Source organism: Lolium rigidum, chromosome 6, assembly GCF_022539505.1.
Source record: "Lolium rigidum isolate FL_2022 chromosome 6, APGP_CSIRO_Lrig_0.1, whole genome shotgun sequence".
NCBI classification, from domain to species: domain Eukaryota; kingdom Viridiplantae; phylum Streptophyta; class Magnoliopsida; order Poales; family Poaceae; genus Lolium; species Lolium rigidum.
In genome coordinates, this window is record NC_061513.1 from 155,932,080 (window position 1) to 155,958,811 (window position 26,732).

General features: G+C 44.7%; 4 protein-coding genes across 4 annotated transcripts; 3 read left to right on the top strand and 1 right to left on the bottom strand.

Moving 5' to 3' along the window:
- Positions 1-496: 496 nt before the first annotated feature.
- LOC124665945 (protein INVOLVED IN DE NOVO 2-like) lies at positions 497-3,536 on the top strand. The gene is made up of 6 exons (XM_047203301.1): positions 497-1,421; positions 1,540-1,721; positions 2,245-2,334; positions 2,425-2,712; positions 2,843-3,055; positions 3,274-3,536. The coding sequence occupies exons 1-6, from the start codon at positions 530-532 to the stop codon at positions 3,499-3,501; spliced, it is 1,893 nt and encodes a 630-aa protein (XP_047059257.1). The 5' UTR covers positions 497-529; the 3' UTR covers positions 3,502-3,536.
- Positions 3,537-4,758: 1,222 nt separating this feature from the next.
- LOC124659115 (SNF1-related protein kinase regulatory subunit gamma-1-like) lies at positions 4,759-6,613 on the top strand. Its single transcript, XM_047197053.1, has 7 exons — positions 4,759-4,921; positions 5,004-5,173; positions 5,295-5,384; positions 5,552-5,713; positions 5,808-5,890; positions 5,971-6,084; positions 6,235-6,613. The coding sequence occupies exons 1-7, from the start codon at positions 4,759-4,761 to the stop codon at positions 6,611-6,613; spliced, it is 1,161 nt and encodes a 386-aa protein (XP_047053009.1).
- A 5,642-nt stretch (positions 6,614-12,255) lies between these two features.
- Positions 12,256-13,603, top strand: LOC124666655 (dihydroflavonol 4-reductase-like). The gene is made up of 4 exons (XM_047203991.1): positions 12,256-12,373; positions 12,461-12,630; positions 12,723-12,917; positions 13,010-13,603. Exons 1-4 carry the CDS (start codon positions 12,256-12,258, stop codon positions 13,601-13,603), a joined length of 1,077 nt encoding a protein of 358 aa, XP_047059947.1.
- A 251-nt stretch (positions 13,604-13,854) lies between these two features.
- On the bottom strand, positions 13,855-21,911 carry LOC124660896. Its single transcript, XM_047198736.1, has 8 exons — positions 21,507-21,911; positions 15,848-19,319; positions 15,624-15,678; positions 15,402-15,472; positions 15,256-15,321; positions 15,065-15,154; positions 14,162-14,338; positions 13,855-13,969 (listed from the first exon to the last, which is right to left on the bottom strand). Exons 1-8 carry the CDS (start codon positions 21,884-21,886, stop codon positions 13,934-13,936), a joined length of 4,347 nt encoding a protein of 1,448 aa, XP_047054692.1. The 5' UTR covers positions 21,887-21,911; the 3' UTR covers positions 13,855-13,933.
- Positions 21,912-26,732: the final 4,821 nt, after the last annotated feature.

Consider the following 26,732-nt stretch of genomic DNA (forward strand, 5'->3'; position numbering starts at 1 on the left):
GTTGGCGCCCTTTTTTGTGTGGTGCACGCACACCAAAGACATTGGTGTGACTTGCATACTACTCCCTCTGGTCTGAAAAGATCGACGCGGAGGGAAAGCCAAACTACACATGCATACGCACAGTTTAGCGTCAATTAAATGTGACCGGAGGTAGTAGTTTGCAGCATGTAAACATCCAAAAATGTTGTTGTCTGCAACTTATATGAGAGCGCAAGAAAAACACAAGAGCGTGGGGGCAGGGTTCAGACAATAAGTAATGATATTCTGATCACCTATATGAGTTGATACTTGATACGGCATATTTAGGTTTTCTTCAGAATTGATATAATTAAGTTTATTTCTATTGCTATATCTGAAACTACTTCTAGTCTGTCACTATTTAGAAAATGTTATTCCAACTCTACTATGACAAGTACATATATATCCTTATTGGCATTCCATAATGTTGACTGGTACAAAATACATTGATTGTCCTGTTACTATCTTTGTTTCATGCCTAGGTGATCAAGGTTTTCCTTCCTTTCCGAAAATGGAATATAATTCAGATGACAATTCAGAAATCAGCGATTCTGAGATTGATGAGCATGAAGACAAAATTTATGCAAGATTGATGTCAGGAGATTTAAAAGCTAACGATGGTGAGAGTTACAGTTGCCCATTCTGCAGTGGAAAGAACAAGAAAGATTACAGTATACATAATCTTGTTCAGCATGCCTCAGGAGTAGGTGCAGCACCTAATCGACTCGCAAAAGATAAGGCAACCCACCGTGCCCTTGCCAAATATTTGAAGAATGGCCTTTCTGAATCCCTCGAGCCACAGTTGCAGCTGATCGCTGTGGAGCCACAACCTCTGCGAAATAGAAATGAGAAGTATGCGTGGCCCTGGATGGGTGTTGTAGCTAACGTGCCTACTGAATGGAAGGATGGGCGCCAGATTGGAGAAAGTGGAAATCGTTTGAAGGAAAAACTATCATGCTTTTGCCCGCTGAAGGTTATTCCTTTATGGACTTTTAGAGGTCATACAGGGAATGCTATTGTTGAATTTGCAGGAGACTGGAATGGTTACAGAAATGCATTTGCATTTGAAAAGTACTTTGAGGCAGAAGGCTGTGGGAGAAGTGGCTGGAAGCAAAAACAGAATCAAGGGCCAAAGCTTTTTGGCTGGGTTGCAAGGGCGGAAGATCACAGCTCTCCAGGGCTAATTGGAGACCACTTGAGGAAAAATGCTGACTTGAAAACTATCAATGAAGTTGAGAATGAAGGAACACATAAAGATAATAAACTTGTAGCTAATTTAGCTAACCAAATTGAGGTCAAGGATCAGTATTTACAGGAGCTGGAATTTAGATACAAGGAAACAGCTGTGTCACTTGAGAAGATGATGGCGCAAAGGCAACAACTTGTCCAGGCGTATAATGAAGGTTTGTGTTAGTTTTCGTTACTTTATCCGTGTATGGTGTATGTGTGATGCATGCTTTTCTGTCGTCAGCACATCCATGTTTTAGTTGTTAAATAATCAGTAAAACTTATGACTTCCAGAAATTCGGAAGATGCAGCAGCTAGCTCACAGACATTCTCAAAAGATCATTGACGAAAACCAGAATCTGCGTTCAGAACTAGAGTCCAAAATAAGCGAACTTAATGCAAGATCCAAGCAATTTGATGACCTTTCTGAAAAAAGTGTTTATGAGAGAAGGGATCTGGAGCAGGAGAAGCAGAAGGTGTGTGGTTTATTGGCTTCTTGCATCTCATCTTTTGCACCCTTCTTACATCTTTTGAACTGGAGTGAAGTGGCCCCACTAATCCCCACATGCAGTGGCGAGCGCTCATGGGTGCAAGTGGGACCATCGCATTTTGGGATTCTGGGGTGCACTGTCTATTTGGCATTTGGGGGTGTTGTGTGCATCAGTAAGCTAACATGAGCCCCCCCCCCCCCTTTTTTTTTCCTGCACACGTCACTGACAACATGCCCATTGTGCTACCATGTGCATTTTTACCTGTCACGCACCTCCTCAATAAGTTTGATGACCTAGCTGTGTAGGCCTTATGAGTTTTTGTCCTGTAAGCTGTGTTGCTTTTTACTCATTTATTTTCGGTTAAGAGCTAGTATTTATTGTGGGTCATATTCATGCATCTATGGGTCTGATACCATTTTACATACTATGTAAGGCACTAAAGTTCAGAAGATTAGGCCCTGTCGATACGTGTGCAACTTCTGTAACTTTTTTTTTTGCTTTAATCCAGAATGCTAGTAAATCAAATCATCTGAAGTTGGCAACAGTGCAACAACAGAGAGCTAATGAGGATGTACTGAGGCTTGTGGACGATCAGAGGGTACGTGTCCTGGTTCCATTCGTGTGATATGATGGTCTGATTTTTGAACAGTTTGTCTTGTATATTAGCATTACTGTATGGAATTTGCAGAGAGAGAAACAAGCTGCTCAAAAGAAAATCCTGGAGTTAGAAGAGAAGTTGGAGGAAAAACAGATGCTTGAATTAGAAATACGGCAACTGAAGGGCAAATTGGAAGTGATGAAGCATATGCCAGGTCATGAAGATTCAGAATCTATGAATAAAATTAAAAAACGTGCTGAAGAACTGCAAGATAAGATGGACGGACTGGATGATATGGAGTCACTTAACCAAACTCTGTTTATTAAAGAAAGCAAAAGCAGCACTGAGTTGCAAGAAGCTCGGAAGGAGCTGGAAAATGTACGTTTCTTCTAAGTAGACCAAAATGCACAGGCAATGTTATGTTGCTTCAGTGTTGCGATTAACTTATTTATTATTTTTCTTGGGATCTTATGGCCATTCATCCTTCCATCTGCTGCATGCTCCACAGGGGTTGCTTGATCTTTCAGGTGGCCAAGCACATATAGGGATCAAGAGAATGGGCGAGCTTGACGTGAAAGCATTTTCAAATGCTTGCAGAGGGAAGTTGTCGGAAGAGGATGCGGAAGTTACTGCTGCCATTCTTTGTTCGAAGTGGGAAGCTGAAATTAGAAATCCGGAATGGCACCCTTTTAGGGTTATCATGGTTGGTGGGAAACACATGGTAAGAGTCTTCATTTGTAAAATCCACTGCTTCTAGATATTCCTACTTCCATAGCTTACAGGTGTTGAGTTTCTAGTGGTAAGAAACCGTAGAACTACTTGTATATCATCTATGACCATAATGTGCTATACTATGGTGTCCTGACAATTATATGAATATTTTTCTTTCAGTGTCTGTTACCTCTTATTTGACTTGTAATGGTGCATGGTGTGTTTTAGGAAATAATTGATGCTGATGACGCCAAGCTTCGAGAATTAAAAGAAGAGCACGGTGAAGAAATATATTCATTGGTGACGAAGGCACTGCGTGAAATCAATGAGCACAGTGCTACCACAAGGTATCCAGTGGGAGAGCTGTGGAACTTCAGAGAGGAACGGAAGGCGTCTCTGAAGGAAGCTGTCCAGTGCGTCCTGAGACGGTGGCGAAGCAACAAGAGGAAGCGCTGAGCCAAATGTGGACCGTCATGGCCAAGCAGCATGCAATGGACAAGCAGCATGCCAATGGACAAGCAGCATGCTGTTCTAGTAGTATTAGTGTTCTCTGGTTGGTGTGTAGATATGAGACGAGCAGGCGCTAGACCATGAGGTAACAAGCTGGCACCGTTTGTTTATCAGACTCTCTTCTTAAGCACTGGTCTATGATGTGCCATGTTGCTGAGAATTGAGAGGACTGCTTTTGTAAGGCTGTAATGGAACAAGCAGATGCAGCAGAAGGCCAAGGCTAGAGTTCAGTAGTGTCCATGAAATCTTTGTGAGATGTGAAAGTTAAGTATTCTCCATGCTATGGAATTAGTACGTTTAAGACAGTCGGATGTTGAACATGACAGCCAAAGAAGCCGGCTTTTGCTTAAAACGTCAATAGTACCTTCAAAAACAAAACTTGAATACTCTTCACAATAGGCAAAAGAAAAAAAAGAAGAAAAGCGAAAACAGATTTGGTGTACATGAGCATGAGTGCTCCTAGTTTTCAAAATATGTAAAAACTGTACATCCACGTCTTAAAAAATCGACACATTTATTCTACGAATACATAAGCATGTCCTGAATATTTGTGGGAAGTTTCGGTAGAAAATCGCATTGTATTTTGAGCTATAGGAAAAAAAATTGTGGCTACGTATAGAGATAGATATTTATCAGAAATTTGCATTTTTTTTGTATAGCTTAAAAATACAACATATTTTTCTCCAAAATTTCTACCGTACCTTTGAAATGTTTGTATACAAGTGGGTAAAAATCATTTAATTTCATTTTTTGGAATAAAAAAACTAAGATTTGTAAAAATCAGGAGTACTGATGCTCAAGTATTAAAAACACTTCGGAAAAAATAACTCTTTCATTCGAAAAGAAAACTCTTTCAATAGAAAGAAATGATGAGGACCCGATTGTTTTTTTTTTTTTTTTGACGTGGAACCCGATTGTTTGAACAGCTAAACATGGCAGGCTACACCTCAAAAGGAAGAAAGAAAGAAGAAGGAACGGCAGGATGTGTGTAGCTCGAGGAATGCAAAACCGGGACGAATCCAAATGCAACACGTACATACGGCAACGAAAATGTGCGATACTGTCCTTTACATGTAGCCGACGGACTCGACGATCCGCGAAGGTCCGCGTGTCCCCACGCACCCGCAGACGTGTCCCGGCAACTGCAGCAAACAAAATGACGTCGGCAGTTACCTTCACGGCCAGAGACCGGGACTGCCAGAAATGGAGATTGCGATAGGAGGAGCAGCACCGGCGGCGGTGGCAAGGAAGGACGGGGTAGCGAAGGCGTCAGGGGAGTACTGGAGCGAGGCGCTCAAGTCGTTCCTCGACCACATCCCCGTCTCCTCCGTGTCCGGCGCGGCCCAGTCCTCCTCTCCCTCCCCAGGTACAGCACAAACACACGAAAGCACAACCTACTCGACTTTGCTGGAATAGAGTGGTGGTCTCATGGCCGTTTCGGTATGCAGCGTTGGAGCTCAACCTCGATGGCTCCGTGCTGGACGCCATCGGCTCAATGTACCGCGGCGACGTCGGCGGCGCCGTGATCGTCGACGAGGTCCACGGCACCCTCGGCAAGTTCGTCGATCGCGACATAGGCTTTGTCGATTTCCCGAGCCTCGCATTGTGGGCACTCGAGGTAAGTGTGCTTTTGGCCGCGTATGCAGGTCTTTTTAGTATCTACGGAGAACTCCAAAGATTGTTACTTTTGCTTGACACCCTAATCCTGACGACCAGTTCGTCTATCGCATTGTTCGTAGGAGCTTGACAAAGTGAGCACTGAACGAGAAGACAAAAGTTCTGACTTCCTCTCGAGTCTGGAATGTCATCCTCAGATTGCAGAAACAAAGGTACTACTGTATGAGTTTCTCTACTTTGCTGAAATAAGCATACTACTGGATATCGATTCGTGTGCTGAAATGGATCTAAAGAATGAAAAAATATGATTTCTCAGTGTTGACAACATGGAGGTTGTACATTACTAATGTCTCGGTTGTTTCTCTGATGGACTAAACAGATTGCATGGTTAGCGAAGCTGTTCCTATTGGAGCCATTCTTCCCCGTTCGGTCGCATGACACGCTCTTCCATGCAATGCTTCTCTTCTCGAAGCACCAGAGGCTCAATGTGATACCTGTCGTTGAGTCGGTGAACTCTAGTGTTGACGGATTTGTTACTCAGGTACTTACTTATTGGCCATTCGTGGCACTCTCTTATTTTGAAGGCAGAATTGAATTAATCATGAGACTAACTGTCAACGAATGAATGACGGTAGAACGCGGTGATCGAGTTGCTTCTCCAATCAAGTGGTCTTGAATGGCTGGATAAAATTGCAGATAAACAACTATCTGAATTCAGGTAAGACCTGTGCTGAAACTGGCGTGCCTATACGAAATTCAGAATAGCTTGTTTTCAGTGAAGAACTTGCTTGTTGCCAGGTTTGTCAACGCGAGCAAGCCTGTCTCGGTGTACTCAGATCAGGCGGCGGCCGATGCGTTCCGTGTTCTTTCCAAGGAGAAAACAGGAGTTGCAGTTATCGACAGGAACACTCAGTGTTTGACTGGAATGATTCAGTGCAGCGATGTGTACCTGCTGTTGGACGACAACTCCCTATTTAGCAACAGAAGGCAAGTTTTCGTTTTCTCATCTGGCTGAAGTGTCAACATATCTGTTACTGACAAACAAAATTTCCTGTTTATTAGGACTCTGAGTTGTGAAGAATTCGTGAAGCTGAAGAACAAGAATGACAATGGCAGCGCAGAGCATTCATTAGCATCTGATAGCCAGAGCATCCTCAGCCTCAGAAGCAGAGCGCAGCAAAGAGCAGGCCTGTCGGTAACGAACCGGAAATCGGACACCCTGAAGCAAGCAATGGAGAATCTAGCTGCTTCAGGAAGCAGCTGCAGCTTCATCGTGGGCGAGCACGGGCTCGTGGAAGGAGTCGTGACGACAAGAGACATCATCTCCGTCTTCTCCCCGCCGTGCATGGACTCCAGGATCGACGGGGGCACCTTCTTCTCGGCGGCGCTTGAGCAGGCCGGCTGCCGCGTTGAGAACGGGCAGATGATTAGGAACTCTTAAGTAGTTTTCTCTTGTCAGGTAATGATTTGGACAAACTGAATCTCGTTAGGGCAGAATGCAGATAAATCGGCAGCTGATCTGCTCTTTTATGTTTACTATTATGTGGCGCTGAGAGCTCCCGCACTGGGGAAGGTGACATCATGCTCTGTTTCATTTTAAAAAAATTGAATCAGTTGAGCGGTCGACCTCCCATTTGTCAAAACACTATCTTCGTTGCCAATAACAGACATAGGAAGAAACTTATTCGTACTCCAGTGTAGGATGAGGGTATGATCGAGGGTTATGAACAACTAAAGTCGTATATTACAAGCTATTATAAGAGATTTTTCGGTGCTCCCGTGAAAGGAAATTTTTTGTTCGATGAGACTAGAACGGATGATATATTCCTCGAGTCTCACAAGCGGAGAATAACTTTCTCGCTTCTCCTTACAATGAGAGGAGGTAAGAAATGTTGTATTCCAAATGGAGAATAATAAAACCCCTGATCCTGATGGTTTTTCAGCTGAATTTTCTTACAATTTCTAAGATGTCATCAAGTTTGACCTGCTGGCTCTTTTCGCGGATCTTCATGCTGGTCGGTCAGTTGGAGCTGTTTAGACTCAACTTTGGTGAAATTATATTATTGCCGAAGGTTAATGAAGCAGAAAAGATCCAACAATACCGTCATATTTATCTTCTTAACGTCAGCTTTAAAATATTCACTAAGATGGCCACGATCCGGCTCAACACGGTGGCTGATCGTGTGATTCGGTCTTCACAAATTGCTTTTATGCAAGGACGAAACATCCTCGATGGGGTTGTAGTCCTCCATGAAACTGTTCATAAATTGCATAGAAAGAAGTTGAATGGAATGATTTTAAAGATTGACTTTGAAAAAGCCTATGATAAGGTTAAATGATCTTTCTTGCAACAAACTCTCAGAATGAAAGGTTTCTCTGATGAGTGGTGTGCGTTGACCAATAGTTTCGTCTCGGGAGGGAGTGTTGACATTAAAGTCAATGATGACGTGGGCAAATACTTTCAAACCAAAAAGGAGCTAAGACAGGGTGATCCATTATCACCAGTGATATTTAATATAGTGACAGATATGCTTGCTGTTATGATTGAACGTGCAAAATCGGAGGACCAGATTGAAGGAGTCATTCCTCATCTTGTTGATGGAGGGTTGTCTATTCTTCAATATGCCGACGATACAATTCTTTTTATGAATCATGACATCAAAAATGCTCGAAATCTAAAGTTAATTCTTTCAGTATTTGAGAAGCTTTCGGGTCCTACTAAGAAGAACAGAAAAAAATTAGAACGATAAAATTACTGCTCCCGAATATTCAACTGACTGATTAATTTTTTATAATGTACTCTATTTTTATTTGCCTAATAAGCCAGAAACGTCGATGTTTTCCCAAAAGTATTCGTAGACCTCTTTCCGATGAAAAATCTTTTTTGTGTAATTCCAAATGTGAAGCAAGTCTTTCTACCTTATTGGTGAAACTGAATACTAGAAATTAATTTCCATAAAAATGAGTTGTTTTGTTTTGGTGAGGCCCAAGAAAATGTTGCAGAATAAGCTGAGCTATTCGGCTGTGGGCAAGGCCAATTTCCGATTAGGTACTTGGTTATTCCGATTCATTATCGAGACTAACCAATGCTGAATGGAAAATGATCGAGAAAAGACTGCAGATTAGATTAACCAGTTGGAAAGGAAAATTACTATCTTTGGGAGGAAGATTAGTTCTCATAAACGCGGTACTAAGCAATATGGTACTATATATGATATCTTTCTTCCAAGTTCCTAGAGGTGTCTTAAAACGGTTGGATTATTTCCGATCTAAAATTCTTCTGGCAAGAGGATAGTGAGAAACGTAAATATCGATTGGCTAAGTGGAGCTGGTACCCAAGATCTTCAGGTCAAGAATAGGGCCCTACTTGGTAAATGGCTATTTAAGTTACTTATAGAGGATGGAGTTTGGTAAACACTCCTCAAGAGAAAATGTTGGCTCAATGGCTCTATCCTAGGTTTTTTTGAAACTAGGAGATTCACACTTTTGGGCAGGCCTTATGGATACAAAGAAGTATTTCTTTCCATATGGATCTTTCTCTATTAAGGAAGGGTCGGAAATTCGCTTCTGGGAGGAAAAATGGCTTGGTAATGCCACGCTCCGAGAACAATATCCGGCATTGTACAATATTGTGCGCTCTTTCCATATGGATCTTTCTCTATTAACGAAGGGTCGAAAATTCGTTTCTAGGAGGATAAATGGCTTGGTAATGCCACGCTCCAAGGACAATATCTGGCATTGTACAATATTGCGCGCCACAAAAGTTATACTATCGCTAAGGTGTTGGAAACTTTTCCACCGAATGTGACGTTCAGAAGAAGTCTCATCGGACCTAGACAAATCTCCTGGCTACAACGTCTTGAGCTAGTTCAACTGACGCAGGGGTGTGATGTGTTTCGCTGGAATCTCACCGGAAATAGTTCATTCTCTGTGGCTTTTATGTACAATGCTTTGATTCAGCCTGATATTCCAGTCGATATTAATTCTAAAATTTGGAAGATGAAGACCGCTTAAAACGAAAGTGTTTGTATTGTATCTTCGTCATGGGGTCATACTCACTAAAGATAATATTGCCAAACGCAACTGGCATGGAAGTAAAAAGTGTGTATTCTATCACCAAGACGAGACTATTAAACACTTGTTCTTTCAGTGTAAGTTTGCTAGGTCTACATAGTCAGCTGTCCAGATAGGGTCTACCTTATACCCACCGTGTAGTGTTGCCAATATATTTGGAAATTGGCTCAATGATGTGATTATTAGGTTAAGTGTCTTATTAGGATGGGAGCGATTGCCGTTATTTGGTCGTTGTGTCTATGTAGAAATGACAATATTTTCAATAATATTTCTTCCTCTCTTATGCAGGTCATATACCGGTGCACAGCTACGCTTCGCTCATGGGCGTCACTTCAGCGGGTGGAGCATCGAGACCTCTTTACGGAGGTGTCTCCACGGTTGGAGGATACGGCGAGGGATATTTTTTCCCATCATGCGTGGCAGCGTGATCTTCGCTGGATCCACCTAGCTAGTTTTTTTTATCGAGAACTCTGCTTTTTTGTCGTTGGATTTATTGATGATTTGTAACAGATATTTGTAGGTTTGTGTGCATCCTAGCTATGCAGAGGCCGGGTCTATTGCTTAAAGTAATAAAATGCTCATTTTCAAAAAAAAGGAGATAAGAGCATCCCAGCCACATCTTTCAAACAAACGCGTCGGACAGACGGTCTGGGAGACGTCGGCACGGGCTGCTTTTGGGAATGCCTTTGCCCAACGATACCCCCAAACGGCTTTTAAACAAAAACACGATTTGACCTTCACGACACAAATTTAAATTTTTATTCAAATATTGTTATATATTACAAGTTTGAACGAAGAATAACTGAATTTAAACTAGACAACAACCCTACTCGCCGTTGGTCGGTGGCCGTGAGGCCCGTGACGGCCTAGCTTCGCTGTCGTTATTCGCTCACGTCCTCCTCTCATCCTCGCGCCTCCGTCTCTCGGTACTAGATCGTCGATAGTGAGGCCTTAGCAGCTCGGCGCTGGATTATCGTCAAGTGTCGCCTCATGCTGAAGTCAGCGTTCAGGGCGAGCCACTCTGCTTCGCGGCGGTTTTCCTCCGAGCGTTAAGCTCAAGGATATTTTTCGCTCGGTCTTCATGAGGAGACGCCCAGACTCCTCCGAAGGAAACCGGCCGCGGGAGACCGCCGTGACACGTTGGAGGAGGTGCATGCTGGTTAGCCTCCTCTAGTGTGCTAGTCATACTCCGACCGGCAAGACTCAAGTATCGCTGCCTGCTTTAGATTGGCGGCGGTTTACTCCTGCTCGACCATCTGTTCCTTGCTCGCCTCGCGTTCCGGACTTTCGGTGACCGACCAAGTTGGTTGGCAAAACCATTTCCCAACCAACATTCTGTCACTGAAAGCTGCTTTCCCGACCAACTTGTCTGTTGGGGTTCTAGTGTTGTGGTGTAGTGATTGGCACGGAACTACATGTCGAGGAGGACGAGCTCCGCCATTTCGGCCTTGTCGAGATCAAGGTCATAGAGCTTAGGTTTGAGCTCTAGCGGTGCGAGGCGGAGGTGCAGACGCCGTGCGGCCGTCGCGGTTCAACATGGTGTAGGTGGTGGGAAGGCGTCGTGGCATCGTGGCTATGCAGCCAGGCCCTGTAGGCCGGGATGGCCTGAGGACGATCGAACATGTTATTGAACCACGCCGGACAAAAAACGTTCGACGTCCCAAAAAAAACTTTGGAGCTCTCTTTGAAAGACGCGGGTAAGATGCTCTAAGGCTGGTGCCAATGCACCACCCCACTCTCACCCGCCACGTCAGTTTTTTCCTTCACTCTCACCCCACTCTCATCCCACTCTCACCCCACGGTGCCAGTGCACGGGTTATAGTGCCAGCTCTCACTTCTCTCTCCTCCACATCACCATTTCTTTTTCAGATTAAGTTATAGGGGGTGGGGATGAAATTTTGGAGTTTTTTTGGCTTTTTTCGGATTTTTTGAACCAGCAACGGCTACCCCAACGGCTAGCTGACGTGGACGAATCAGATCGCGCCACGTCAGCTAGCCGTTACAACCTCCCTCTCGCCCGCGCTACCGTCCCGTGCTGCCAACGCTGCCGCCCCCCTCTCGCCCGCCTGTCGCCTCCCACTCGCCCCCAGCGCGGGCGGTAGCCGGGCGGTAGCGGGCGATACCGTCGGGCGCCCGCGCCACCGCCCCGCGCTTCCGTCTCGCCCCGCTGTCGCCTCCCTCTCGCCCCGCCTCGGGCGGTAGCGCCCCGCCTACCGCCTGCGTTGGCACCAGCCTAACCACGCACTACGGGAAAAACAGGCGTCGCCGTGAGGCTTTTCTTTGCCGTGAGCTACTGCACGGCAAAGAAATTTTTGCCGTGAGCACACAGTAGGACGCACGGCAACGAACACAAGCACGACAAAGTCTGGGAGCAGCGCACGACAATGAGACCAAGCACGGCAAAGATAGACTTGGCGCACGGCAAAGAAACTTCTCACGGCAAAGTCCAAAAAGAGCGCACGGCAAAGAAACGTAGACGGCAAAGTCCTACAAGCCGCACGGCAAAGAAATAATGCACGGCAAAGGCCCTGGGCATTGCCGTGGCTCGCCCCTTTGCCGTGCAGACAGTCTAGTTGCACGGCAAAGGGTCCTTTGCCGTGCGTTGCCTTCTTTGCCGTGCGCCAACATACATTTTATTTATTTTTCTAACTATTTTATTTCATCTAATACTTATATTTACGTACGTACGTGTATCTACTACGCTGAAAGGCACAGCTACACATCGGCGTTTCAAACGTAAAGCTAGTCGGTGCACGTGCCATGCACCTACCTAACACTTGTAGTAGTATTAGGTACGACTACAAGCGCGGAACGTACGGTGGCGCTCTCGCGTGCGCAGGCGGGCGGCGCTCACTCGCTCAGCTCTCTTATATATCGTGGACGAAGCCAAAATAGTTGCCAGGCAGCACGGAAATCTACAAGAGGCAGAAAAGAGCATCACGGGAATCTAGCTAAGCTCTTGAGAGGAAGATGAAGCAGGAGGTGAAGAGTGAGATGAACGGCGAGACGATGAGCGGCATCAAAGGGCCGGTGGTGGTGACCGGGGCGTCGGGTTTCGTCGGGTCATGGCTCGTCATGAAGCTCCTGCAGGCTGGGTACACCGTCCGGGCCACCGTGCGCGACCCTGGTGAGCTCTCTCGCCGTCTCTCTCCTCTGCCTTTCTGCGCACACGATGGTAGGCAGCGTCACAACATTTGTTTCTCTTTCGTCTCAGGGAACGTCGAGAAGACGAAGCCATTGCTGGAGCTTCCTGGAGCCAAGGAGCGGCTGTCCATCTGGAAAGCCGACCTGAGCGACGAAGGCAGCTTTGACGAGGCCATCGCGGGCTGTACCGGCGTCTTCCACGTCGCCACGCCCATGGACTTCGAGTCCAAGGACCCCGAGGTAAGCAGAATGGAGCATCCAACTGAAACGAAAGCTTTCCATCATCCAAGGACTTAACATGGATCCAACAAAAAAAATGGATGCTGTCGCAGAACGAGGTGATCAAGCCGACAGTGGAAGGGATGCTGAGCATCATGAGAGCGTGCAAGGAGGCCGGCACCGTCAAGCGCGTCGTCTTCACCTCCTCCGCCGGCACCGTCAACATCGAGGAGCAGCGGAAGCCGGCCTACGACCAGGACGACTGGAGCGACATCGACTTCTGCCGCCGCGTCAAGATGACAGGATGGGTACGTGAGGCTTCTTCTGCTGCGCTCACATACTTGCTGCTACTTGTGGATACGACTGCCGTGCTCATCATGTCTCGGTTCTGTGTCTTCAGATGTACTTCGTGTCCAAGTCCCTGGCGGAGAAGGCCGCCATGGACTACGCCAAGGAGAACGGCGTGGACTTCATCAGCATCATCCCCACGCTCGTCGTCGGCCCCTTCCTCAGCGCCGGCATGCCGCCCAGCCTGGTCACTGCCCTGGCACTCATCACGGGGAACGAGGCTCACTACTCGATCCTGAAGCAGGTGCAGCTGGTCCACCTGGACGACCTCTGCGACTCCATGACCTACCTCTTTGAGCACCCGGACGCCAACGGCCGCTACATCTGCTCCTCCCACGACACCACCATCCACGGCATCGCCAGGATGCTCAAGGAGAGGTTCCCCGAGTACGACATCCCGCAGAAATTCCCGGGAGTCGACGACGACCTCCAGCCGATCCACTTCTCCTCCAAGAAGCTGCTCGACCACGGGTTCAGGTTCAGGTACACCGCGGAGGACATGTTCGACGCCGCGGTCTGGACGTGCAGGGAGAAGGGGCTGATTCCGCTCGGAGCGGAAGGGGCAGCAGGCGGCAAGGCCAGCGCAACAAGCAAACTGGGAGCTGTTCTCGTGGGTGAAGGTCAGGCGATTGGCGCTGAGACATAAGCGCTAGTGCATGTACACCATGCTGGCTACATCAGAAACATGCTGGAGCGATGATTATGTTCGTTAATTGTACTGTCCTATATTTCGGTTCAGACATTGCATTAAGAGAGCCCTGTAATTGGTGGGATATATTATGAACGGATTGTGGAATGCAAATAACTTTCATGACATAAAGAACAAGGGATGCTCTATTATTGAATTGGTAAAAAAATTGTTCCCCCTGAACCGCATATTTACATCGATATATCAATGATATAGCTATATGGATTTGACCTAATTTCATGTTCTCCTAGAAATAAAAGAATGATCACCGCTGCCTATCTTCCCTCCTTAGCGCTCTCCGGAATTGAATTTGTTCCAAGCTTCCTGCAAAATGGCAACACATAACAATTAGCCTCCGTTATTGCAGCAAGCTCAAATGCACATTGATATTCAATCAACCTGGAGTAACTTGCTTTACGAACCGCTACACAGAAACATATAAATTTCCAGGTTTTAACTAGTTTGGCTTTCATGAAAATCTGCCTGTGGTTTTCAGCTTTAGGCAGAAGAACAAACCTTAAGAAGATCAAACACCTTCTCACAGATGTATTTTTGTCTGATTGTAGCACCCCTTTGTTGTAATTTATCTGGATGGACGCAAAGGGTTGCCTTCCTGTATGCTTTCTTGACAGCAGCAGCTGTAATGAGATCTGTGAGGGGAACGGACTGCCAGCCACTGTCTGAACCAAGTATCTGCCCAAAAGAAAACAAGGTTTAAGAGTGATTTAATAAAAATGTGTAATCAGATTCAGTATCACTGGATAGACTGAATGCAGAATTAGTTCTAAGCATAAGTTAATTCAAGTCTGCTTCCATGAGATAAGCCACAAGATATTAACAAATTATAACATAACGAAATGTTTGGCCAGTATGGTCAATTTAGCATCGGATATAGTTCGTGCATGGGAAACATTTTAAAATTGACACCTAAAAGCTGCAAAAAAAATGGAAACTGCCTTGCGAAGCTCTGTTGACTACTCCCATAACCCACCCTAACCTTGACATCTATCTTCTAGACAAACTGGACAAGTGAATATGTAATCTGTATCCATTTCCCGACCAAATTGTCACTCAGTAGTCTATGGGTATCTTATAATTTTAGCAGAAGGAAACTTCACTTTCAGAATTCCGTTATAGCTTATTTTTATTTGTATTGTGCAAATGATTCCAAACCCAACTAAATTCTAAGTTCATTCATCTTTATACAGATTAGTAAGTAAAAGCTCCCAATTCTCAAAGTCGCTTCTTAAATCTACCGAAATGAACTTGGCACATGATTTACTGGAAGTTAAAAATACATATATTGCAAAATTAAAATTGGACATGCAAAAGGTGGATAAGAACACAGTGAAACTGAAGTTAGAGGCCAACAAAAGAAATAATGGTTCAAATAGATATCTTGTAAGTTGACATGCGTACATATTGTAACGTAGAGAGCAATGCTCGCAGATTTCCTTCCTTCCCATTCGACCATCTCTTGACTTCAGGATCAAGGAATTCAGACAATCTCTGCATCAAAAATATATGAGTAACCAATTGTGGAAGAAATAATCTTAAGAAATAGTGCGGAAAAAATTCCTTCCTGGTGAGTGATAGCATAATTGTCTTACGTGCTTTTCTGTTTGCTCCCTCTGAGCCAGCATGTCCCGCATATTCTTTTCGGCTAGAGCTTTTTCCTGAAAATTGGCCATGATGAAACTACCAATAAATATACAATAGTAACAAGTAAAGGAGACAGAAAATCATTTGATTATACCGCTCGTTCAGCTGTCCGCTGGTGCCTCTCCGATCTTGCTTTGTGCCTGAGAGCTGATTCAAACTCGGTTTCTGTACATAAATGTCAAAACATACAAATAAGGCAAAAATAAATAAGTTCCCACAAATCATGATCACATAACATAGCTGCAAAAAGTACTACAGAAAATTTTACAATGACATGGAAAGTTTTTATTTCCCTGTTTACAGTGAGTAAGAATACCTTGATTACAAGAATCTGAGCTTCTTCCATAGTTATTAGAAGCTGCCTTCTGTTCCTATTTATCGAGCATCAAGAGCAAGGATGAGAAATTATATAATGCAATATTGGTAGCTGCTTAGAGTAAATCAGAAGTATTCAGTTTGTTAACTGTGGCAAAAATCGTTTATAATCACATAAATCACATGATTAGCAGCCTTAAAACTTTCCTTGAATGAGGAACTAACCTTTTCTATTCGCTCCTTAGCATCTGCAGCAGCCTTTGCCTTTCCGATTGCCCTCTCCCGAGCTTCCAAAGTTGCTCTCTCAACTGCTGCACGTTCTGCTTTTATTCTAGCTTCTCTAGAAGCCTTCTCTGAAGCTGGTTCGTCACTTGCCTTATCTTTCACTCGTGCTTCTGCAGATGCTCTCTGTCGTGAAGAGGTAATCCTTTCTAAAGCTATTCTTTCAGCTGTTGCACGAGCCTCAGCAAATGCCCTCTCGTGAGCTTCTCTTGTAGCCCTCTGAACAGCAAGCCTGTCTTTTGCCCGCTCCCTCTCCCGGTCCTTCTCTTCCTCTAGTTCTCTTCTTGATTTCTCTTTACTTTGTTCTTTTTCACTTTTGCATTCCCTTTCTTTATCTTTATCTGATCTTAGGGAGACCTCATTTTCATTTTCATTTTCGCTTTCATTCTTTCTTATATCATCTCTCGCTTCAACTCTCTCAGCATCAGGGGTATCTTTTCTTGATTTCTGAGCAAACTTTGATGCACTATCCTCTGCCAATGACTGCTGATCCTTGAAATCTAGAGTCAATTTTCTGTCTTTGTCACCTCTTTCTTGCATTTTGTCTACAGTCTTTTTCCCTTCTGATGTTGTGCATCTTGTTGTCGAAAATCCAGTATCTGATTTTGTGCATTCCTCAATATTTTCAACGAAAGGAGTGCTTTCAGCAGATGTCAGAGCACAAACAGATTCAGCATTCTGAGACAAGTGTGGCATGCTAGTGCATGCTTCTGAGAATGAAGGCTGCAGATCTTTTGAACATGTGCCCATCTTCATGGTATAATCATTGTAATCATCGGTGATTACTTCAGTTCCAGAATGAAGTACGCCATGCTCCCTACCATTCCTTGCAATTATTTCTGCATAGACATCATTTAGTCCTTTGGTGGTGTCAGGTTCCGTGGATATTTGGCTCTCCTTATCATGGTTTAACGTTTCTTCCACCACTGTCTTCTCGCTATTCTCCGACAAGGTTTGTTTTGCTTCCATTTCGTTACCATGGGATACAAGATTCTCAACTCTATCCATTTTGTTTACCAAGTCTTCAGGTCCCAATAACGATCCCTGAGACTCTGGGTGTTGATCTGAATCTTCGGCAAAAGTATCACATGTTTTAACATTGCTTTCCATATCGCAATCCCCCAAAAATGTGTTCAACACTTCTGCTTCGTCATTTGCATCAGCATTCGAACTTCTGGGAGTATCATTAGCATCCTTTTCAGGAGATCCGGCATCCCAGAACACATCTTCCTCTTGGAAATCATCATGCGGGCCTGTTTTCTCCTCAGTTTCAAATTCTTTCGTTTCTTCATGTATGGGCGTTTCCGATGGTACTTCGGTTATTTTTCCTTTTTCATTTTGCAGGCTTGCTTCAGCAACAAAACTGTTCAACTTGTCTTTCTCGTAAGTTTCAGCCTCCCTGTGAACTGTACTCGACATCTTCTGGGAACATTGGGTTTCATAATATTCCGCAGGCTCTTCTAATGTTGCTACTTTCGCTTCTTCACACGGGCCTGCTTTCTCTTCATTTTCAAATTTCTTCATTTCTTCATGGATGAGTGTTTCCAAAGGTACGTCAGATATTTTTTCTTTTTCATTCTGCCGACATGCTTCATCAACAGAACTAAACAACTTGTCTTTCTCGTAAGTTTCAGCCTCCCTGTGAACTGTCCTCGACATCTTCTGGGAACACTGGGTTTCATGATATTCCGTAGGCTCTTCTAATTTTGCTATTTTCTCTTGACTCGTCTTAATTTCACTAATATAAGGAACTTCCAGATGTTCATCTGATATTTGATTCCTTATAGAAGTGCAAGGTGTCTCGGCAGCACAAAGAATCTCAAGTTCCTCTTTATCATCATTTTCTTTGTTAGGATTTCCTACTAGTGGAGTTTCCTCAGTACTAGCAGCACAATAGTTCTTTTTACCATTGGCATGGTCTTCAGATATACAAGCCTCCAAAGAAAAACTGGATATGTGTTGGACAACATGCAGCTTTGGAGGTGTACTATTTATAGATGAAGTCTCAAATATCTTATCATTATCACGGCCTTTTGGAGAATTATTTTGCCCTACATATTTGTTAATGTGGGAATCGATTGTTTCTTGGTATACCGCTCTTTCCTCCCATGATGAAACTTCAGGAGCTGTAGAAGCCTTATGCTCAACCCCCAAAGAAGCTGCATCAGGTTCTCTAAGATCTACACGTTTCATTCTCAGCTCTGTTTTGTCATTACCATCCGACAACTTTCCATATACTTCCAAATCCCCTGTAGTAACCTCTTCTTTTGCTATCTCAGCCTGGCTGTTCATGATGAAGGGATTTGCTATCAGACCATTATCATCTTCACAAGCAGCTGCGTTAGTTGTGCATTTCTGATCATGGCTAATCCGGTCATAAAATTCAGCGCTGGATGCCCACTTGCCTAGTTGATCTACTTTAGTGCCATCCTCCATCATCTGCTGAGGCTTCCCTGGAGGTAGAACTCCCTTCTCTTCATGACAACAGTCAACCATCTTAACTACACTATTGTCTCTGCATTTATCCAGAAAAGCCAGGTCATCATAATTATTTTCCTCTTCTCCTAACCGTCTCAAGGTCCCATTTTCTTCAACTAAATGCACCTCTTCAAGACACTTATCTTCCTTGATTTCTGTCGATTTTGTGCCCCTATGATGACCTGACCTCTTCCGGAGTTTAAAACTATCGCCTTTTCTCTCCATCAATTCTTTTGCAGCTTTTAGCCTCGCTTCAGCAAAATCCATTGCTTCCTTTATAGCAGCAGCAGCAGCAGAGTTAGGATTGACCTGAGAATCTCCATTTGCTTTACTTTCCGTTTTATTAAGAGAAGTTGATTTATTAAGCAAAGTTGATGGTAGCATCGATGGTGGCTGTACTTTGATGGGTGGTGTTTGAATGCAGGTGTTGGACACCCTTAAGAATGGATAGTCTGGAGAAGGTACTTCCTCACTTGAGGCTGAATGAGTACTAGACCTCCTGTTGTCTTTTTCATCTTCATAAAGGTTTTCAGAAGTGAAAGGACAAGCTGCGACATGCTGCTGCTCATCAGCTACAGACTCGCTACTTGCAGGGACTGGTGCTGGGCTCATCTCCTTATTTTCGTCATTAGCATGTGTGCCATCTTCCATTGCCGGTACATGATCCGTTGCTGAGTCATTTGACAAGTTGCAAGAGTCAACCACAAAACTTATTGAAGGTTCCACCACACAAGTAGTTATTTCAACTAGATCATCCAGCCTTCCTCTGGCGGCCTTATTATATGACATGCTGAACTGTTGTTCACCACCTTGAGGCAAGGAGATTGGAGAAAACTGTTCGTCATCAAAATGTTGGTCATAAACCACATTTGGATAGTGTTGATAGAGTAGAGATGGCTCAGCCTCCACTTCGCCAGATTCTTTTCGGATAGATGATCTGTAAATTTGAAATTAGTGAGCCATACGTCAGAAGCATAACATGTGAATTGCTTTTTTTCAATATGCTAATCAAAACAAGCCTCTGTTGAACAAATGTGAAGAAGATGATGACAGCACAACATGGGTTTCGAAGCAAGTAGTGAAGCATAAGCATAACAAGTGGCTGCTCAAGCTCAACGAATGAAAAGACCATAGTAGTACGAAAAATTAAAAGAATTTGTTTCCGCCATCCACCCTAGTTTAAATTAGTGTATCTTATAGCAAAAACAGTTGGGCAGGGGAAATTCCATAGTAATAATTTCACTTTGATTTTGAAGGCCTACAAAGATCAGATTTACAAAAACCATTATTGCTTTTTTTTAAGTCAAAAGATGATATCAGCTCTGTGGTCTCTAGCGAACAGGCCCCGATTGGACAACAATAATGTGCTTCCATGATATTCCCATCTACGTGCTTCCACGGATCGAAGGGAAGAACAGTTCCTGACGGTCGGCTGTAAACGGCCTCTATGCATGAGTAGCAGTGGATGGAGGAGTTTATCCACACACGTGGGCAAACGTGAACTAACAAATTTAAGACAATTTGCATTGTGGGTCAAATTACAAGTTTTCTGGAACACAGGTATGGTTGGTTTGATCTATGCGTTTGTATATTAGACAAATAAGGGTGTGAAAACACCGGGGAGACATGGGATTTAGGATAGGAGCAGGATAATCAAGCCACTGACCACTAGTTCAAATTGTTCCTTCCCATTAATAACGACTTTTGCTTTTAAAGTCTGTAAACACTTTAAGGTGGACTGCCTACACAACACCCTATATCATTTACATCTTATATTAAGGGCCAGTTTGGGGTATTTATTCTGTTCTGCGGAAGGAACAGAATTAATTATGATATTCCCTTATGGCTTTAAGAGAGAGGTTACCAATTAGTTTATATGTATAGAAACGGCTAAGCAAAAAGCACTTTTGAAAAGTCGCCACTTGCCACAGTGACAACCACTTTAATAAACTTCTATATGAATCAACTTGGCAGAACTTAGTTGCCTGCAGCAAGCTAAAAGTGGACACTCATGAATGGGGATCAGAGAAGCATCTGCATCTTGGAAGATCCGATAAATTTCCAAGTGTCAAACCTTCATAATTTGTATCTAATAGTAAGATGCTAGTTTCACAAATATGTGAGCAGACAAACTTTTTTTTTACCATAAATAACGAGGAGCAGTAAAGGGATAATTTGGTGGAAGGGGATAACACACAGTACATGAGTAGATCACACGGGTAGATGTTTTCTTAGGAATCATGACTTATTTCCAATTTGGCAATGTCTTCCTGTGAAATGTACAATCACTATTTCACTTCACCTGTCCCTTCTGTGCCGCTTAGTAATTTAGCCAATGAACTAATCAAGGCTAATGAACTCCGGTGCAGACTAAAATTTCTAATGGCTGGCAGCCTGGGATCAGGATTAATAGATGAACATCATTGGAAGTGTGAGCACGACAACGGTCTCGCGAAAAAACAATGAAACGGGACGAATATGCTGCTAGCACAGAACTGAAACCCAAGCAACAAACACCAGTATCAAGTATGTGACTGATTATCACTAGAAAGCTGGTATTTAATGAACCCTGAACAGCAGTATTTTGACAAAAGATCTAAGGTGGAGCGTGGGTTTCCTCCCAAATTCTTGTGGTTCACACTAACTCAAAAGTTGAGGAGAAAAGACACCACTTGGTCTGAAAGGAACCACCTTTCTGCCAAAACTGTACCCAGAAAAAACAGGTGTATATAGCGTAACTAAACAATCCAACCCCGTTGTTCCACCACATGCATGACAGCATGAGAGCTAAAATGGTGACAAAAGTTATCGTTTCAAAAAATTCAACCGAACAGAGTTATAGAGTAAACTTAGCTCGCAAAAAATGGCATGCTACCACACTTACTGAAAGAGAAGATTTTGTTTTTGAAATAAACCATAATTGTCGTACGGAACGGGATACATGAGGGGATCGCTAACCCAGCTCGTCACCTCCAATTCTCTAAACCACGAGCGAAGAAGGCCAGCATTCCTATCTTACCCCCCACAAGGCCAAAACAGTGTGCGGGCAACAGTAGCGCAGCGGGGAAAACAAGCAAGAACAGCGAAAATCCTATAGGATGGGGGGCACAGACAAAATCCATACCTTGAGCTGCCGCTCCACGACGCGATCTCCTCCGCCATTCCCTGCTCCTCCTCCTCCTGGTCCTCCGCGAACACGTCCTCGTAGGGCGCGGCGAAGTCCCCGAACTCGAACCGCGCGAAGATCTCGCCGTACCTGCCGGCGCCGTCGTCGCGGCCCCCGGCGGCGGCCGGGGGCAGGTCGAGGTAGGGGATGGAGCAGGAGGCGGCGACGCCGCCGAACACGTCCGAGTACGGGACCCCCGCCCCCGCGAGAGGGGGCGGCGGCTCGAACCGCGGGCCCCCGCCGAACACGTCCCCGTAGGTGGCCGAGTCGGACGCCTTCCTCCTGTGCCTCCGCGGCCGGTGCCGCGGCGGCGGCAGCGCGGTGGCCAGCTCCTCCATGCCCGCCCGCCTTCTCGCTCCTGGCGGCGAATTGGGGAATGGGGGGAGCGCCGGAGCAGCCGGCCGGCGTGGCGCTGATTCAAAAACAGTAGCTTTGTTGTGAAGAGTGAGATTTCCGTTGGGGTACGGGAGGGGAATGAGTGGTAGGTCGAGCCGGCGGCAGAGTTCATGGGATCCGTGTTTATTTTGGCCTCGCGTGGTGGGCCCGGATGTCCAGTCAGCAGCATCCTAGGGCAGGTCAGGTTGCCTGGAAACTGCAGGTGACTTTTGTCGGCCAGCAGATTCCGTGTTGGCTACCAACCTACTCGCTCGTCTCCTTGCAATTTTACCATCAACTCTCCCTAGTAGTAAATCGTTTATGAGAGCATCTTTATCTTAAGTTAAGTGCCAATAATTTTTAGGGTTCAAAAAGCTTGCATCTACTCCTTTCACTAAAAAAAACTTATCCTTTGCTAGTTCTCACACCAATTTGCACACATGAACCTCATTTTATTTGTAATGTATATGAACAATTCGAACCTTGCCATATCTAGTGGAAAAATTTCTAGAGCATTCCAAGATCAGAATACTAACAGCACTTTCTAAATTCAAAGCACGTGGAATTCAACTAAAATCGACAACATATTCCAAGCCCAATTTTGCACACGCTAGCGAGCAACGAGAACCAAGCGAAACGAGCAAGCAAACCAGCAGTTTTATCGATTCCTATCCCTAGCTCAGCGTCTCGGCCTCTAGCAGCCCTAGCTCCAGAGGCCACCGTCGGCTGCACGACACCCTAGACGGTCGCCAGAATTTTCGATTGCCACGTGGCTATGCAGTCGCGCAACTTTGCAGCATGTCGGTGCTAGTACCGGATCGAGCCAGAGCAGTTGCAGTCAACCGGGACTACTAAATCCCCACCTGGCCAACCTACTTCTAATTTTGCCTCTGTTGTCTTGTCTATACTAATTATGGAGAAGAGAAATGGTGATATTATTGTGTTTCTTCTCTACAATCATGAAGCAAATAAGGCTGCATCTTATTTGTCACATCGATGTTGGTTAGAGCGGATGAGCAAACTAGATTGTGGGTTTGTTGTTCAAGTGTCTTGATTCCGCACATATGTCCAATACGGTAGTGAGAGTGAGACTGAAACTAATTAATGATGTAACATCAAATCCACCATCACATCGACGTAATGTGTGCAAGTTCATATGATGCTCACTTTTTTTATTTGTACGTCGGTTTTGAAACCCTTGAATTCATGCTTATGATGCGAAGAATCGATTGGACTGGTGACATTATTGAGCGAGATGTGTCCATCCATGAGATCGTTAACTGCAATTTTTTGAATTGACTGAATACTTATATGTTATCAATTTGACAGATTTTTAACGCACAGGGGCTAGTGAAAGGATTTTTTTTTAGCGTGCCCACCCTTTAGCTTTTCCCTATGCCCGTCGGTGATCCCATCGTTCATAGTTAACGTGGTTGGTGCATGCCAGGTTCGACCCACATGTTTTATATGGCTCCGAAACGGTCACGATCACCAAACCCAGTACTATTGTGTTGTCCTATATAACTCCAAACCGAAATGGTCGGATGATGTTAACACTTCGAGCATTAAACTTTTCTTAGTGGTCCCACAGAAAATAACTTCTCTTAGTGGAGTGGTTGGTCGAATAGCGCAGTACCTTGAGATGCAGGCTATGGAATAATGGGCTAAATAAGTCGGTCTTAGACCGATACAAAATTTACAGGAATTTTTTTTCGATAAAGAGAATATATTAATATCAAAACGATACCAATTACACCAGCCTCTGCAACAACGCACCACCCTAATGGCACAACGGATGCACACAACCAAAAAAAGAAAAGAAAACTAAGAAACAAAAGTCCCGCTACGATATCTCGGGCCTAACAACAGCAATACATCCACCGCCAAGACAACACCTAAAATGCAGAATCTCCAAAAATGACGCCTCCAAGAAGGGAACAGTGCGCTAACACCATCGTCGCCCGATCAACGATCTTAGGTTTTCACCCTGAAGATAGTCCCCGCTCTCAAACCAATGCCTCCAACAAGGTCATTGCCAGGCACAACCAGTTAAAACCAGACCTTGGGTTTTCACCCTGAAAGGTAGGACTCTAAACTTCACCTGTGTTGTCGCCCCCACTTTCATACCGCTGCTGTGAAGCCTGGAACACCAAGCAAGTCCCTCAACAGCGCGGAGACTTGAACCTCCCTTAGCTAGTCCCCCCTCCGGCCTTCAAGAACTTCTCTTCTTCCGACTTTCATCATGGATCCATGGTCACTTGATGTCAACACAGAAAAAGAGCTTCGCGCCGCTCCCTCCAGAACCAATCGGTCTTTATAAAAGCATGGGTGCACACGATCGAATACCACCGATCCAGCAAACTCCAGGCAAAAAGCACTGTTACATTCGCCGCCGGAGCCTTCCGGAACTCAACACTCCGGCTAGATCACGAGTCCAGGCCTCCGGTAGGTCTTCCTCTTCGCACAAGAGAGACCCTAGGACCACCGCCTTTATTCAGGTCGGACCCCCACGTCGGCGACCATCCCGGGCTGGCCACTCCAACCCTCCACCGGCGACTCCGTTGCCGGCTTCCAAGCATCTCCATCTTGCCGCCGGAACGCGGTGATAGATCGATAGATCCACCACCACCAATCGCAGGCCGACCCTCTCCGGCGAAGAAGAGGGCCACCTCCACCGTCGTACCCAAGGCTGCTGCCCCGGGCGACCTCGTGTCGCGGGTGAAGCCCGAGATCGCCTCCACTCACCAGCGAGAGGCGGGGGGAAATTGGCGCAGGCCATGAGCCTGGCCGCCGTCCACCACCAGCCCCTGCCGGAGTGCTGCGGAGAGCCGACGGGAGGAGGGAGGCCGCAGCGCTGGCCGCCGCCGCCCATCCCAACCGCGCCGACTGATCCATGAGGGGAGAGCCGACGGGAGAAGGGGTGCAGCGCAGGCCGCCGCCGCCCAACCCATCCGCGCGCCCCGCCATGCGTCGAGGAAGGAGTTCCGGCCGTCGTCCACCAGGCGTCGACGACGTACGTAGAGTAGGTGATGACGACCACCTCCCTTTGCTCCATCACATCATTCTAGGGCTTTTATATGAACTAGCAGTGTTGCGAGGGCCTCCTGTTTAATTTTCTAAAAGTGATACTTTTCATTGAGGGAAACAATATAGTTACATAGTCCACGAAAATAGATAGATAAGAAAAATTCAGGACTGAAGTTTGTGTTGTAATCTATTGATAATTTCCCTAATAGAGTGTAATTGTTTATTCTCATTTCAACGCGAACTCAATTTCCCTATCCCCCGAGTAAGGTTTGCATCATAGAGAACAATTTATTTTTATAAACATGTGCAACTCTTTATATGTGTTATAACCGAAATTAGAAACCCACTTGTTTTGACCAGTTTGCTCAAACATGCATATTTACCGATCAATATACTCAACCTATGATACGCCGCTTGACCAGTTTAAACTTTATAATTTTAGCATATATTTGCATTTCCACCATGATCTACCTAGCTTTATGTACGGAGTTTTTTTTTTGCTTGTATTCAGGATCTTATTTTTCTCCTAGACATGTGGAACGGACGAAACTTATCTGCATATCACAGCTATTTATTTTTGGTGGCCTGACTGATTCGTTACGTGGCCACATCATATACGTGATCTTCCAGCTGGGATAGATAGGTACACGATATCAGCGTAGACATGATCTTTGTAACATATCTGTTTATCTCATGCTTTTTTTTCTCATTGCTGGGACGGCTCATGTTTTTTTCTTTTCGCGTGACGACTCACCCTTGGCCAGTGTACGTGGCAGATTGTACATGACTACAATTTACGTAATTTTTCTAGCTTTAAATCTTAACCATTATAATTAAGATCAACGGATCAAATAATTTTAGTAAATGCAGATCACGTGGTGTCTCCTTTAAACATCCTTATTTTGCTTTTAGTATATAGTAATAGATAGACTAGCCAAGTGGCCCGCGCTATTGCGCAGGCAACCTCTTCATAATTTTTTTAAACAATTTTGAGCAGGAGAGTTAATCTCACATAATTAATATTATATGCTGGAATAAATTTTTGTTCAAGATAAAAATATATTTAGTTAAAAACTTACATTTACTTTCATTCTATTACACTTGGGTTCTAGTTAGAAATAAAAGTAACATGGAGATTTAACTAAATGGATTGCATGGGACATAATAACAAATAGATGGGTATAATGGGATACTAATTTTATCTCTATTTACAATGCGTCCTCATGTTTGGTGATTTGACTTTGATCATCAAATTTCCTATAATACATGACATATGTAGCTTAAAAGTTATATCCTTGATTTTTTCAAATACGAAATTAGTGGTATAATTTTTGTACCAGATAATACATGTTTTGTCGGTTAAATAGAGGTGTCAACATATGTGTCTTCTCTTTCTATCTTTTTTTTAACTCTTTGATGTGGTAAGTTCTGGTTGATATTTTCTTTTGTATGCAGTAGATGTTAGAGCATCTCTAACAGAACCCGTAAATCCCGTCGAAACTGAACTCTTCCGACGGATTTACGGATTCGGGCCGAATGCGCTATAGACCAGAGCCCGAAACGGTGGCCCGGCCCGTAAAAGTTTTGTGCGATCGAGGACGTCCCTTTTGGTGGGAATTCTCGAGGAGAATACGGTGAGGCCTTCGCGGCGTTTGGAGTGACTTGTCCTCCCACACCGCTCCAACCGAGAGTGCACTCGCAAGAGTGTGAATTTGGGATACATCGTTGTCTCCGCGTCACCTCGGTTATTTCCATACCTGAGTTCTTTACTTACGAACTTTA

Bases quoted from the DNA above. Each gene is read 5' to 3' on its own strand.
- LOC124665945 (XM_047203301.1), top strand. From the start codon at position 530: ATGGAATATAATTCAGATGACAATTCAGAAATCAGCGATTCTGAGATT. The intron at 2,335-2,424 runs GTACGTGTCCTG...TGGAATTTGCAG, and splicing joins GGCTTGTGGACGATCAGAGG to AGAGAGAAACAAGCTGCTCA. The intron at 3,056-3,273 runs GTAAGAGTCTTC...GGTGTGTTTTAG, and splicing joins TGGTTGGTGGGAAACACATG to GAAATAATTGATGCTGATGA.
- LOC124659115 (XM_047197053.1), top strand. From the start codon at position 4,759: ATGGAGATTGCGATAGGAGGAGCAGCACCGGCGGCGGTGGCAAGGAAG. The intron at 5,174-5,294 runs GTAAGTGTGCTT...CATTGTTCGTAG, and splicing joins TCGCATTGTGGGCACTCGAG to GAGCTTGACAAAGTGAGCAC. The intron at 5,385-5,551 runs GTACTACTGTAT...TGGACTAAACAG, and splicing joins CTCAGATTGCAGAAACAAAG to ATTGCATGGTTAGCGAAGCT.
- LOC124666655 (XM_047203991.1), top strand. From the start codon at position 12,256: ATGAGCGGCATCAAAGGGCCGGTGGTGGTGACCGGGGCGTCGGGTTTC. The intron at 12,374-12,460 runs GTGAGCTCTCTC...CTTTCGTCTCAG, and splicing joins GGCCACCGTGCGCGACCCTG to GGAACGTCGAGAAGACGAAG. The intron at 12,918-13,009 runs GTACGTGAGGCT...CTGTGTCTTCAG, and splicing joins GCGTCAAGATGACAGGATGG to ATGTACTTCGTGTCCAAGTC.
- LOC124660896 (XM_047198736.1), bottom strand. From the start codon at position 21,886: ATGGAGGAGCTGGCCACCGCGCTGCCGCCGCCGCGGCACCGGCCGCGG. The intron at 14,339-15,064 runs GTACGCATGTCA...TCTTTTGGGCAG, and splicing joins TGCTCTCTACGTTACAATAT to ATACTTGGTTCAGACAGTGG. The intron at 13,970-14,161 runs GTTTGTTCTTCT...GCCATTTTGCAG, and splicing joins AGGTGTTTGATCTTCTTAAG to GAAGCTTGGAACAAATTCAA.